Source organism: Betta splendens, chromosome 10, assembly GCF_900634795.4.
Source record: "Betta splendens chromosome 10, fBetSpl5.4, whole genome shotgun sequence".
Lineage (NCBI taxonomy): Eukaryota > Metazoa > Chordata > Actinopteri > Anabantiformes > Osphronemidae > Betta > Betta splendens.
The window spans coordinates 684,125-698,697 of NC_040890.2; the positions used below are offsets into that span (position 1 = coordinate 684,125).

At 44.8% G+C, this 14,573-nt stretch overlaps 1 protein-coding gene across 2 annotated transcripts; it reads left to right on the plus strand.

Annotated features, from left to right (window-relative positions):
- Positions 1-10,037: 10,037 nt before the first annotated feature.
- On the plus strand, positions 10,038-14,533 carry cenpu (centromere protein U). 2 transcript variants are annotated; one of them, XM_029165399.3, is made up of 13 exons: positions 10,038-10,330; positions 10,678-10,720; positions 10,859-10,931; positions 11,041-11,326; positions 11,574-11,649; positions 11,762-11,845; positions 11,932-11,965; positions 12,240-12,360; positions 12,519-12,597; positions 13,419-13,466; positions 13,743-13,804; positions 13,889-14,045; positions 14,141-14,533. In XM_029165399.3, the coding sequence occupies exons 1-13, from the start codon at positions 10,326-10,328 to the stop codon at positions 14,231-14,233; spliced, it is 1,161 nt and encodes a 386-aa protein (XP_029021232.1). In that variant the 5' UTR covers positions 10,038-10,325; the 3' UTR covers positions 14,234-14,533. The 2 variants fall into 2 exon arrangements, with proteins under 2 accessions (XP_029021232.1, XP_040928609.1); XM_041072675.2 differs by lacking the exons at positions 10,859-10,931; positions 11,041-11,326.
- Positions 14,534-14,573: the final 40 nt, after the last annotated feature.

Consider the following 14,573-nt stretch of genomic DNA (forward strand, 5'->3'; position numbering starts at 1 on the left):
TGACCTATTGGTTCAAAACCTTCTCTGAAATGTTCATCTACATCCCCTTCACAGGGCACAACCATTTTTTTTTTGAGGAAATAGACATGTTGAATATTTTTCTATAATATTTTTGTGTAAATATTACTGTAATTTTTCAATACTATCCACACCATATGACCTACTGGTTCAAAACCTGCTCCAAACTGTGTGTCTACGTGTCCTTCTTGGGGCAAAACCATATTTGTTGTTTCATTAACTTATTATTGAAAAATAAGCAACATGACTATGTAATCTACCCACAGAGGTTGCAAGCCAGTGACCTTTGATCCAGTCCCAAGCCTGGATCAATAGAGAGTGCTGCATTAAGAAGGGCATCTGGCATAAAACTTGCCAATAACAACTATGTAAATCGTCCATAGGAATTTCATACTGGATCGGTCGAGGTCTGGGTTAATAACGACAACCGATGCTGTTAACCTACAGCGTGTTGTTGGAAATTGGACTACTGTTGGTCAAAGAAGGAGTGCAGACAGAAGGGTTTGGGGACAGAGAGAGAACAGGAAAGGCAGGAGCATAGATCTGAGAATAGAGACTCTTAACGTTGGTGCAATGACAGGGAAAGTGGTGTGTTCTACCATGGTGTGTATAGGAAGAGAAACGAGAAACAGGGTAGGAGTGATCTTGAAGGGTGGGTTGTGAACAATGTTCTAGAGGTGAAAAGACAGGGTGACAGGGTGATGAGCCTAAAGCTAGAAATTGAAGGGATGATGGTAAATGTAGTCAGTGGGTATGCTCCACAAGTGGCTGTGAGTTGGAAGAGAAGGAGAGAGTCTGGAGAGAGTTAGATGAGGTCATAGAGAGTGTACCCAGAGGAGAGAGGGTAGTGGTTGGAGCAGACTTCAATAGGCATGTTGGTGAGAGGAACAGGGGTGATGAGGAGGAGATGGGCAGGTTTGGTGTAAAAGAAAGAGTCCCTAGAAGGACAGATGGTGGCGGACTTTGCTAAGAGGATGGAAATGGCTGTAGTCAACACTTACTTCCGGAATAGAGAGGAACACAGAGTGACACACAAGAGTGGAGGTAAGAGCACGCAGGTGGACTACATCCTATGTAGACAAGGTCATTTGAGAGAGGTTAGTGACTGCAAAGTGTTGGTAGGAGAGAGTGTAGCCAGACAGCACCGCCGTGGTGGTGAGTAAGATGACAGAAAATAAGACCAAGTGGTGGAAGCTAAAGACTGAAGAAACCTGTGAATTAAGGCAGAAGTTGAGACAGGCTCTGGGCGGTCAGGAAGACCTTCCAGGTGAGTGGGAAACTACAGCAGAGGTTATCAGGGAAACAGGTAGGAAAGTGCTTGGTATGTCATCTGGATGGAGGAAAGAAGATAAAGTCACTTGGTGGTGGAATGAGGAAGTAGAGGAATGCATCCAGAGGAAGAGGTTGGATAAAAGGAAGTGGGATGTAGAAAGAACTGAGGAAAGTAGACAGGACTACAAATGAAGCTCAGAGCAGAGTTAAGAGGTGGCAAAGGCCAAACAGAAAGCTTACTATGAGCTGTATGACAGGTTAGAGACAAAGAAAAGAGAAGGACTTGTACAGACTAGCCAGAGAGATAGAGTTGGGAAGGACGTGCAACAGATCAGGGTAATTAAAGACAGTGATGGAAAGGTGCTAACAACCCAGGAGAGTGTGCAGAGAAGATAAAAGGAGTATTCTAAGGAGCCGATGAATGAGGGGAATGAAAGGGAAAGAAGGGAGGAAGATGTGGATGTTGTGGAGCAGGAAATAAAAGAAACAGATGAGGTGAGCAAAGCTATGAGAAGGATGAAGAGTGAAAAGGATTTTGGTCCTGACGACGTACCTGTAGAGGTGTGAAAGTGTCCAGAAGAGACACCGGTGGAGTTTCCAACCAGTTTGTTTGGGAGAAGATGCTTGAAGAATGGAAGAGAAGTTTTCTGGTGTCGAGTATGGTTTCATGCCCCGTAAGAGCACCACTGATGCCATGAGGTAAGGGAGGTGTTGGGGTTCATGCACTTGGGGTCAACAGTTCAGTGCGATGGGGAGTGTTGAAAAGAGGTTTGAGCAAAACTCAAAAGAAGGGTTTTCAAGACAGTGGTGAGACCAGCTCTGCTCTGTGGTTTGAAGACAATAGCAGTGAGAAACAGACAAGAGGTGGAGATGGAGATAGCGGAGATGAAAATGCTGAGCTTAGGAGTGACAAGATTGGGCAGAATCAGGAACAAGCTTATCAGAGGCACAGCTCACGTTGCATGTATAAGCAACAGAGTCGAGATGGTGAGATGTAGACACATATTTTGGAGCAGGTCTTGGACCAGTAGGTCACATGGTTTGGGCAGTATTGAAATATTACAGTATTACTTATACAAATATAGAAAAATATGCAAGATGATTTGATCCTAATAAAAGTTGTCGTGCCCTGTGAAGGGGATGTAGATTAACATTTTAGACATGGTTTTGAACCAGTAGCTCATATGGCGTGAATGGTATTGAAAAATTACAGTAATCTTTACACAAAAATATTATAGAAAAATATGGAACATGACTATTTTCTCAAAAAATGGTTGTGCCCTGTGAAGAACATGTAGACACACAGTTTAGAGCAGGTTTTGAACCAGTAGGTCATATGGTGTGGATGGTATTGAAAATTTACAGTAATATTTATACTAAAATATTATAGAAAAATATGAAAGATGATTTGATCCTCATAAAAAAGGTTGTGCCCTGTGAAGGGGATGTAGACACACAGTTTGGAGCAGGTTTTGAACCAGTAGGTCATATGGTGTGGATGGTATTGAAAATTTACAGTAATATTTATACTAAAATATTATAGAAAAATATGAAAGATGATTTGATCCTCATGAAAATGAATGAATGAAAAGTCTATGGTGTGTGTGTGTGTGTTGATGTGATGATGTGAGTTGCATATGTGGGTGGGTGTATGTGTCTGTGTTTGTGTGAATTGGTATGCATGTGGTGCGGTTGAAGTGTGGGGGGTCCGGTTTTTCGCCCAGGGTACAATGATCGTCTGCCTGGGTGGTCTCTTTTCTGCTGACCCCACCAATTGCTGGCCTTGTGCTGCAGGCCGCTGTGGCGCCAGGGGATGAGGTCGGGCCGATGGGGTCGGCCCCGCTCCGCTCGTGTGGGAGTGGTGGACTGGGGGCGGGCCCCACTTTGGGCGCGGGGGCATCTTTTGGCGGGCTCCCTACGGACCGTGGGTCCTCGGGCTCTACTCTTTCAGGCCGACCCTCCCGCCGGGGGGAGTGTTTGCCCCTGGTTCTCATGGGGCGGACAGCGTTGACCCCCAGTGGCCCACTCTGGCCTCGGGTGCTGTCTCTGTGCCTGCTGCAGCTCTGCCTGGGGGGCTCTGTGTGGGTGGCTTGGGTCGCAACACCTGCCCACCTGGAACTGAAGGTGTGTGGGCTCCCTGGCTGCTGGGATTCCTTCCTCTGCTTGCTGGATGGGCGTAGTGGCCGAGCCCCTCACATCACCCTGGCTTCCACAAGTGGCATTGTTCACGCACCAACGTCTGCCTCACCCTTTGGGTGAATAATAATAAGCTGCAGCCTTACTAACCTTGTAGTGGGACACTTTCCAAATCCAACTGTAAGTATTATTGATACTTATCACTACCGATATGAATAATGTGTGAATATGGAATTTGTGGTGTTGTATGTCATGACTTTTATTAAGTAGTATGGGATATGTATAATAATGCACATATGTATGTATATTGTATGTATATGTTTGTATTAGTATGTGCACATACCTTAGCACTATTATTGGTATTAGTATTAATCTCCAAGGTAAACCACAGTACAAAAATTGTTTAGTTATGAATGTGTTAGCCTAAGGTACATCCCTGCTTCTTCTTTTTTTTTTTTTTTTTCTTTTTGCTCCGATTGTTTACTTAAAAGATTTGCTTGGTTTCAGCAGCTGGTTGCACCCCTTACCCCCCACCCACCCCCCACCCTCCCGCATACACACCCTAAAGCAGAAACCTAACCTGTCCACCAACACAGCAACATCACACACATTTTGGATTAGCTAAATAAACCATTAAATAAACCATAAATCAGGAAGAGTATATATATTCTATATTATACTCTTCTTGTTAAAGCAAAGCTGTCCATCACAATATGGCATTCAGTGTGATATATGCTGCTTGCTAAACTGCTGGACAGAACAAAAAAAAAAAAAGGTCCGTCTGACAGAGGGTTCAGCCAGGCGTTCCCAACAGACCCTCACAATACGTTTGGGCCTGCCAAGTCGTTCCAGCCTCCTTCTCTGCCAGCGGATCAGTTGACAGCTCAGCCCCTCTCTTCACCCGAGTGTCCAAAACATATGGCCGAAGGTCAGGTGAAACGACTACAAAGCCTATCATCGACCTCCGGCCTAGGGTGTCCTGGTGCCATGTGCACCGATGGACACCCTTATGTTCGAACATGGTGTTTGTTATGGCCACAGAAGTCCAATAACATAACACCATTCGGGTTCAGATCAGGGAGGCCGTTCCTCCCAATCACGCCTCTCCAGGTATCACTGTTGTACACAAATATATTATAAAGAAATATGGAACATGACTATTTTCACATAAAAATCGTTGTGCCCTGTGAAGAACATGGAGACACACAGTTTGGAGCAGGTTTTGAACCAGTAGGTCATATGGTGTGGATGGTATTGAAATATTACAGTAATATTTATACTAAAATATTATAGAAAAATATGAAAGATGATTTGATTCTCATGAAAATGGTTGTGCCCTGTGAAGGAGATGTAGACACACAGTTTGGAGCAGGTTTTGAACCAGTAGGTCATATGGTGTGGATGGTATTGAAATATTACAGTAATATTTACACAAAAATATTATAGGAAAATATGGAACATGACTATTTCCTCATATAAATGGTTGTGCCCTGTGAAGGGGATGTAGACGAACATTTTAGAGAAGGTTTTAAACCAGTAGGTCATATGGTGTGAATAGTATTGAAAAATTACAGTAATATTTACACAAATATCCATCCATCCATCCATTTTCATCCGCTTATCTGGGGCCGGGTCGCGGGGGCAGCAGTCTAAGCAGAGAGTTCCAGACTTCCCTCTCCCCGGACACTTCCTCCAGCTCTTCCGGTGGGACCCCAAGACGTTCCCAGGCCAGCCGAGAGACGTAGTCTCTCCAGCGAGTCCTAGGTCTTCCTCGGGGCCTCCTACCGGTGTGACATGCCCGGAACACCTCCCCAGGGAGGCGTCCAGGAGGCATCCGAACTAGATGCCCGAGCCACCTCAGCTGGCTCCTCTCGATGTGGAGGAGCAGCGACTCTACTCCGAGCTCCTCCCGGGTGACAGAGCTCCTCACCTTATCTCTAAGGGAGCGCCCAGCCACCCTGCGGAGGAAGCTCATTTCAGCCGCTTGTATCCGTGACCTTGCCCTTTCGGTCATGACCCAAAGCTCATGACCATAGGTGAGGGTAGGAACGTAGATTGACCAGTAAATTGAGAGCTTTGCCTTTCGGCTCAGATCCCTCTTCACCACGACGGACCGATACACCGACCGCATTACTGCAGCCGCCGCACCGATCCGTCTGTCAAACTCACGCTCCTTCCTTCCCTCACTCGTGAACAAGACCCCAAGATACTTAAACTCCTCCACTTGAGGCAGGAACTCTTCTCCAACCTGGAGAGAGCAAACCACCTTTTTCCGGTCGAGAACCATGGCCTCAGATTTGGAGGAACTGATTCTGATCCCAGCCGCTTCACACTCAGCTGCAAACCGCACCAGCGCACGCTGGAGGTCCTGGCCTGATGAAGCCAACAGGACAACATCATCTGCAAAAAGCAGAGATGCTATCCTGTGGTCCCCAAACCAGACCCCCTCCGGCCCCTGGCTGCGCCTAGAAATTCTGTCCATAAAAATAATGAACAGAACCGGTGACAAATGGCAGCCCTGCCAAAGTCCAACATGCACCGGGAACAGGTCTGACTTATTGCTGGCAATGCGAACCAAGCTCCTGCTCCGGTTGTACAGAGACCGAACAGCCCTTAGCAAAGGGCCCTGGACTCCATACTCCCGGAGCACCCCCCACAGGATGTCACGAGGGACGCCGTCGAATGCCTTCTCCAGATCCACAAAGCACATGTAGACTGGTTGGGCAAACTCCCACAAACCCTCAAGCACCTTGCTGAGGGTATAAAGCTGGTCCAGCGTTCCACGACCAGGCCAAAAACCACATTGTTCCTCCTGTATCCGTGGTTCGACTATCGGCCGAATTCTCCTCTCCAGTACCCTGGCATAGACTTTCCCAGGGAGGCTGAGAAGTGTGATCCCCCTATAGTTGGAACACACTCTCCTGTCCCCCTTTTTGTAAAGAGGGACAACCACCCCGGTTGTCCAGTCCAGAGGAACTGTCCCCCTCCTCCACGCGATGTTGCAGAGGCGTGTCACCCAAGACAGCCCCACAACATCCAGAGACTTGAGGTACTCAGGACCTCAGGAAGCTCTGCAGGAGATGCCCAATAAAAAAGCTCCAGGACCAGATGGATTCCCAACTGAATTTTATAAAGAGTTCTGGTCCATGCTGGCACCCAGCTTTTACAAAATGGTCGCTGAAATTAAACAACAACATTCATTACCCACAAATATGAATTCTGCCTTCATAAGCCTGCTCCAAAAACCAGGAAAAGACCCTACACTCCCATCGAGTTATAGACCAATTTCACTAATAAATGTAGATCTAAAAATAGTGTGTAAAGCACTTGCTAGAAGATTAGAAAAAATCCCTCCATATATAATTCACTCTGATCAAACAGGCTTCATTAAAGGTAGACAGTCAACAAACAATATGAACAGACTAATTATCCATCCATCCATCCATCCATTTTCTTAACCGCTTACTCCCTAGTGCAGGGTCACGGGGGTGCTGGAGCCTATCCCAGCTGGCTACGGGCGAGAGGTACACCCTGGACGGGTCGCCAGTCCATCGCAGGGCAACACATAGACAGACAACCATTCACTCACACACTCACACCTACGGGCAATGGAGAGAAGCCAATCAACCTAATGCACGTCTATGGACTGTGGGAGGAAGCCGGAGAACCCGGAAAGAACCCACGCAAACACGGGGAGAACGTGCAAACTCCACACAGACAGGGACCAGGGCCGCCTCTGGGAATCGAACCCAAAACCTTCTTGCTGTGAAGCAGCACTTGCTCACTGCACCACCGTGCCGCCCCAGACTAATTAATTTAATTGATTATGTCACCATCCATAAACTAGAGTCAGCCATCGTCTCCTTAGATGCAGAAAAAGCTTTCGATAGAGTAAACTGGAAGTTTCTTTTAGCCACTCTGCATAAATTTGGCATTGGGGAAACATTCATAGACTGGATCCAAATATTATACAACTCAGCAAACGCTGCAGTCAGAACAAACAACCAGATCTCACCAAGGTTTAATCTGCATAGAGGGACAAGACAGGGCTGCCCACTTTCCCCATCACTATTTGCAATATTTATTGAACCTCTAGCCGCAGCAATAAGACAGCATGAAGGAATTACTGGAATATCGACCAAATCAGTAAATCATAAAATAGGTTTATATGCTGACGATGTGTTACTGTTTCTCCTGGAGCCACAGACGTCTCTTCCTACAACTATCAGCCTCATAGATGAATATTCAGGACTTTCAGAGTACTCTATTAACTGGACCAAATCTATAGTGCTACCACTTAACCTTAAGGTGACTAACATCTCCTCTACCACACTCCATTCAGGGAACATTAAATACTTGGGCATTGAATTGTCGTCTAGGCTATCAGAGCTTATTGATCTAAACTACAATCCATTATTAAAACAAATAGAAGCCAACCTCAAAAGATGGCAGTCCCTACCCATTTCACTTATGGGAAGAATTGCCACCATAAAAATGATGATCCTGCCAAAAATTAATTACATATTCTCAATGATTCCAACTCAGCCAGCCCAGGCGTGGTTTAAGACATTAGAATCCTACATCTCAGTTTTTGTGGAAAACCAAGCCACCACAAATTAGTTTAAAAACTCTTCAAAAATCCAGACGCTGCGGCGGCCTAGAATAGATAACACAGCAGATAGACTACATGCATTCTGGTCATGCTCACCTGTGCAGCAATTTTGGCAAAGAGTATGTGAACACCTGTCAACCCAGTTAAGCTGTCCAATCCCAGCAGCCCCTGCACTTTGTCTTCTAGGAGATCTAAGTGGGCTTGATCTAGAGACAAACTCATCACACACACTTCTTTCTGCCCTCTGTGTCGCAAAGAAAATTATCCTCATGAACTGGAAAACTAAAAAAAAATTAAGCATTACTCAGTACCTGAACAGCTTGTTAGATTATACCACCTTAGACACATTGTCTGCTTCATCAAATCAATGACCAAAACTATACGCTGATTGATTCCATTTCCAGGTAAGGATGCGTGGGGCTCGGGTACTGCGTCATGTCTGGCACAGTGGTGGTGGGGTGACTAGTGGTTGGGGGTGCCTGCCTGCCTAAGGAACCAGGACAACGGGTTGGTGGACTCTGGGCTGGCCGCATGGGTCCCCTGCGGCGGGGGTGTGGTGGCTGCTGAGACCGGCGGCCCTGTGCCGGAGTAGGGCCATTTTGAGGGTTGGCGTGTGCCTGTCTCCGGGGAGCCGGAGGCAGGCCTCCCTGCCGGTGTGCGGGGGCGGACCTGGGGGTGGAGACCTGGGTGACCTGCGTCCGGGGGACTCCCTCTGGGGGTGCCTGCCTGTGCCCGGAGGGGTGTCTCTCCCCTGGGGCGCTGCCCCTGCTCGGGTGGGGCGCTGCCTGCCCTAGCGGTCCGACGCCCTCTGGTAACTGCTCGGGCCTGTTGCAGGGGGCGTTGGCGGACTACTCAGGCTAGAACCTTCATTGGGCCCTGGGCGGAGGCTGGCCCTCAATGCACAACCGCAGAGTATGTGTGTGGGTTTGAGTGTCACACTACACGGGGCGAGCATGGGCATACTTGAGCGAGAGAATGGGTAAGTGTGAAAGGAGGGTGAGGATGGCTCCAGTGGGGAACCTGGCTCTGCGGACCCTGGTGCTCTGCTTCCCAACTACATTTCTCCGCATTCATCCACTTAGGTCTGCAAGGGGCGTCCTGCTGATGGAGGGACCGGGGCTACTGGGAAGTGGTTCCGTCCCTTCCAAGTGGGATGCTCTTTTGAACCAGTAGGTCATATGGTGTGGATGGTATTGAAATATTACAGTAATATTTACACAAAAATATTATAGAAAAATATGGAACATGACTATTTCCTCATATAAAATGGTTGTGCCCTGTGAAGGAGATGTAGACACACAGTTTGGAGCAGGTTTTGAACCAGTAGGTCATATGGTGTGGATGGTATTGAAAATTTACAGTAATATTTATACTAAAATATTATAAATAAATATGAAAGATGATTTTATCCTCATACAAAGGATTGTGCCCTGTGAAGAGGATGTAGATAAACATTTCAGAGAAGGTTTTGAACCAGTAGGTCATATGGTGTGGACGGTATTGAAAAATTACAGTAATATTTACACAAAAATATTATAGAAAATATGCAACATGACTATTTCCTTATAAAAATGTTTGTGCCCTGTGAAGGGGATGTAGATAAACATTTCAGAGAAGATTTTGAACCAATAGGTCATATGGTGTGGATGGTATTGAAAAATTACAGTAACATTTATACTAAAATATTATAGAAAAATATGAAACATGACAATCTTCTCAGAAAAAAGGTTGTGCCCTGTGAAGGAAATGTAGACACACAGTTTGGAGCAGGTTTTGAACCAGTAGGTCATATGGTGTGGACGGTATTGAAATATTACAGTAAAATGTACACAGAAATATTATAGAAAAATATGGAACATGACTATTTCCTCATATAAATGGTTGTGCCCTATGAAGCACATGTAGACACATAGTTTGGAGCAGGTCATATGGTTTGGACGCTATTGAATTATTAATTTTTAGAAAATCCAAATAATTTATCGACGGTCCCTAAGTCAACGTCTTCGTGAACCGAGCGGTCTCGTTCTGTGTCCGCGTAGCGAACACGAAATGCGGATCGCTTGTTCAAACACGGACCGCTTGTCTGGAGGTACTTTCGGTCGAATGTCTGTTGAATGTCCAACGTCAAACTAACCGCGGTATAGAATTTAGCGTCACGTTTTAGAAAGCTCGTGTTCCTCTGTTGTGTCGCCGGCGTCGTCCTCCCCCGTGCGTCTGGAGTGGAACAACCCGCCCGGAACTAAATATTTGCGGGAAACTATTTCAGGAGAACCGAGGCGTTTATGAAATGGAGTAAGTATTTCGCTTATATATGTGTGTGTGTGTGTGTGTGTGTGTGTGTGTGTGTGTGTGTGTGTGTGTGTGTGTGTGTGTGTGTGTGTGTGTGTGTGTGTGTGTGGTTTAATACGGTTGTACTGCAGTTGGTGTGTTAGCACAGATCCACGTTAGCGTAACGTCTGCACTAAAGGGGCTGGACGTGAACAAGTGGTCAAATAGTTCAGTCACTTTTTGTTGGAGAATGAGGGGCTGCGGTCACGTCAGCGCGTGCGTTGGCGCCTGGCTTTGATCGCTGTCACACAGCTGCTGGCTAGAGGATGGCTCACGAAAGCACACTGACGGGTGTCCATTTGTTCATACAGATCCACGAAAGGCCGAGGAGGCAAAGCGGAGACGCCACATGAAGTAAGTTCATTCACTCATGCTGGTCCTTCTCAAATAAAGTGCTCTGAATATGGCTAGTGACGTGTCACTATGGTAAAGAGCAGAAATGAGTGCTAATATTGTAATGCGCAATGGATTTACTGTTGTGTTCAAATCCAGAGTCATGAGGAGTTTTCCAACCTGTCATCAATAAACAAAGTCAGTTTTCTGGAGGGACTGCAGAAAAATGATGGTACATCATTAAACTCTAGGTCTATTTGATAACATTTTATAAGGTTACACACAAACTTGAGAAGTTTCAATTCATTCAGATCTATGTTTACCATTCCTGTGTTGCCCAGATAAACCATTACACAGCACTGCGTTGGAGGAAGATTTACATGTCGTTGAGGAGGGACAGGTGGAAAATAGAAATCCTGGTAGAAATGAACGTTCTCAGACAGCTAGGACCACCACTCCAATGCATGGAGCTGCTGTGAGGAGGGACCGGCCAAAAACATGTGGAGAGATTGAGACAGAGGAGAAGAGGAGTCAGACTATAGAGGAGGGTGATGTCTCCACAGTTAACAGGAAGTTGGTGGGGAAGAAACCTGCAAGGCTTAGAGGTGGACAGAAGTCTGCAGTGAGGTGATGTCACACTGTTGAAAAACTGTAATAAGTAATAGAAAGAAAATGGTCTTAAAGGATACATTGAACACTTTAATTACGGTGTGAGTTGAAGTAGTGGAAAAAGAAATGTATCTAGTTTATTTTAATGGTTTCAAGTGCAGAAGTCACAATCAACCCCTTTAAAAACAGCTCTAAACAAAAGTATGTAACTAATGTGTATATTTTCTTGTCTTCCTGTCATGTTATTTATCTATGGCCCAACAAGGCCTGTGAAAAATAAGCAGATGAAAACAGTGAGGAAAAGGAGCAAATTAATCAGTGGACGTTCCAGTGACTCTCAGGTAAATCTTATGCTTGTTTAATTTCCTATAGTAATGATGTCAGGTCAGTATTTGATTATTATTAGACCTTGTAGAGATAGATGATTTTAACTTTCATGTTTTTTTTCATAAGGAGGAATCTGAATCTGGCACTAAACAACAGAAATGTCGGAAGGTCTTGTCCTCTGAGGAAAAGGAACATGAGGACACCAGCTGGGTTTGTTCTAGTTCTCAGGCATCAATAACTATGATTACTAGTTAAATAACAAATCACAGTTTATTTTTTATCTCTTCCTTGTGAAGGCCAAGGTGAGCAGAAGTAGGAAGTCTTCATCTGGTGAGGACACGCAAGATCACCATCATGTGACTTCTAGATGAGCTGTTCTTCAAAATCAAGTCTCACTTCAAAATCAAGTCTCACTTCTTAGTATTTCCTCAGTCTAAACTAGTTTAAAAGAATATTAAAAAAACATCGGGGGGGGGGGGGGGGTACTCTGCAAATGAGACAGACAACTACCTAAGCACAAGGATGTGTCAAGCTAACCATGTAAGCGTGTTCTAGTTTTCACAGTACCGTCAATAACGTCAATAACCCACTGTTTTCCGTAAAGGCACATCTGCAGATGCAGAAAAGACCAACATCCCTGATGACAGGAAGTCGCGAGGTCACCGGGAAGAAACAGACTTAGACCTGGTGCTGGCTGCCTTCATTGACTTCTGCGACAAGTACAGGTAAATACATCAGCAGCAGCAGTTGCTGTTCAGGTATATTCTGTTGTGTGGTCAACAGTCTCACTTTTTTATTGTCATTCATTTATCCATAATTTAAATCTGTTTTGTTGCTGATTTCCATTTACAACTGATCATTATTTGTGTGTGGTTATTTTTAGGGAGTCTGTGGTGTCTAAAGCAGTAAAACAGTCCATTGATTCTTTCTCCAACAATGTGAAAGAACAACTCTTGAAAAAGGTCAGACATTTAAAGTTGCTTTAGAGGGATTGAAAAAAGAAACCCCTGAACTCGCTGGACTCCAGCGAGCAACATGCAGTCAGTGGAAGCAACGTTGTTAACTGGAGCATTAGATCGGTTCTCTGATCTAGCTGATGTGTCTAGCATGCTTTTGCAGTATATTCTCATATTAGGGGAGTTTTCATGTGATTTGACACTCTGAGTCCAACTTCTCTTGGTAGCTGCAACACTTTCTGTAAATATCAGTCATCACTTAAACTATAGTGACAGCTGCTGGTGAAGATTCTCATCCCAGTGTCTGAAAGTTAAGTCAACTGGACTTATTTTTTCTAGAAGGAAGAAGTTCAGTTGTCGTGACTCGCCTTTGAGAATATAGTGAAAGCTGGTTTGAAAGGCGAATGTCGGTTCATTTAACTTCAGAGATGGTGGAAAGCAACACTGTGATGTCCTAACATTCAAGCCAAGATTAACATAAGAAGCAGCAACTCCAAATGAATACTAAGATTTATAATGTCGTTCCTGTGACTGTGCATAAAAAAAAAAGTGTAAACGAAACTTTCTGCATGAGAAATTAAAAATCCCCCTCCCTCCAATCTGTTGGACTCTCCCAGGCCGAGGTTTGAAATATTGGGCTTGGTTTTGTTAGTGTTATACTGCCATCTGTTGATACAGTGCTTAATTGCCGAAGCGAAATTTGTATTGTGATGGTTCTTCAGTTGAGAGCTATGATTAATTCATATATTATATAGTCAGTGACGTTCACAAAGTGGAAAAACAAATGTGAATATAAAGGTAAACATTTTAGCCTCTTCTCTTCTCAGATCTCTTTCTACAAAGAGTTCAGGTTTTTAAAAAGACAAAATGCCAAGGTAACTATGCCAACTATTTATCTTAACTATGCTAGTAACAGCTTGAAGATGTTTTACAGAGCAACTAGTGTGTGTGTGTGTGTGTGTGTGTGTGTGTGTGTGTGTGTGTGTGTGTGTGTGTGTGTGTGTGTGTGTGTGTGTGTGTGTGTGTGTGTGTGTGTGTGTGTGTGTGTGTGTGTGTGTGTGTGTGTGTGTGTGTGTCTCTGTCTCTGTCTCTGTCTCTGTCTCTGTCTCTGTGTGTCTCTGTCTCTGTGTGTCTCTGTCTCTGTGTGTCAGGTGGGTTCCTTGATCTGTAGAAAGACTCAGAGACTTCTGGATGCCAAGAACGAGCTGATGAGGTAAGAACAACCAACACATCAATCTGTTAGAACAAACACTGGCTGTGGTCCTCCAACTCACTGACCTTTACACTGTGTCCAAAGGGCAGAGAGGCAGGTGCGGTTACTACAGACTGAGAAAGCTGAGCTTCAGCTCCGATTAGCTGATCTACGACTAGGCTACACCTTCCTCCATGATATCAGAGAGCTCAACACACAGTACCTGCGCTACAGACACAAACACCACAAGGAGAATGAAACGGTAAAAGCAGTCAGCTGATTCTAAAAGCTACGGGATGAAAATCCCGTAAAATTAAAATGAGTTAATCATAACTTCACCCTGCTCCTCTTGTTCAGTATGGTGCCTCCAGCAAACCGGCTATGCTGCTGGAACAACAGCAGAAAGGAATCAATCAGGAGACAGAAAAAACGGAAGGATCGTGGGAATGATAATGTGTGTTGGTCACAAACATACAGATGATAAAGACTGAAATCCACATCTTGTGAACAATTCTAAGGTTGCAGTTATACATGAATCTGGATAAAGTATGTTGTTGGATGTCACATTTGATACATGGCCAGCTTTATTATGCACATATTGTTGTGACCTGATTTTAAGACTATATGTATCTCAGTAATAGGACCGTGTGCTTTTGACGTTTGTGGAAAAGATTGTCGCATTATTTCTTTGATGTTGTTAGATTTTCTGTTTAGCCTGTGTGTAATAAAACTTTGACCTAAAACCACCAACCTGTATTTGGTTATTGTACCCTGTAGTTTTACGCCTCGC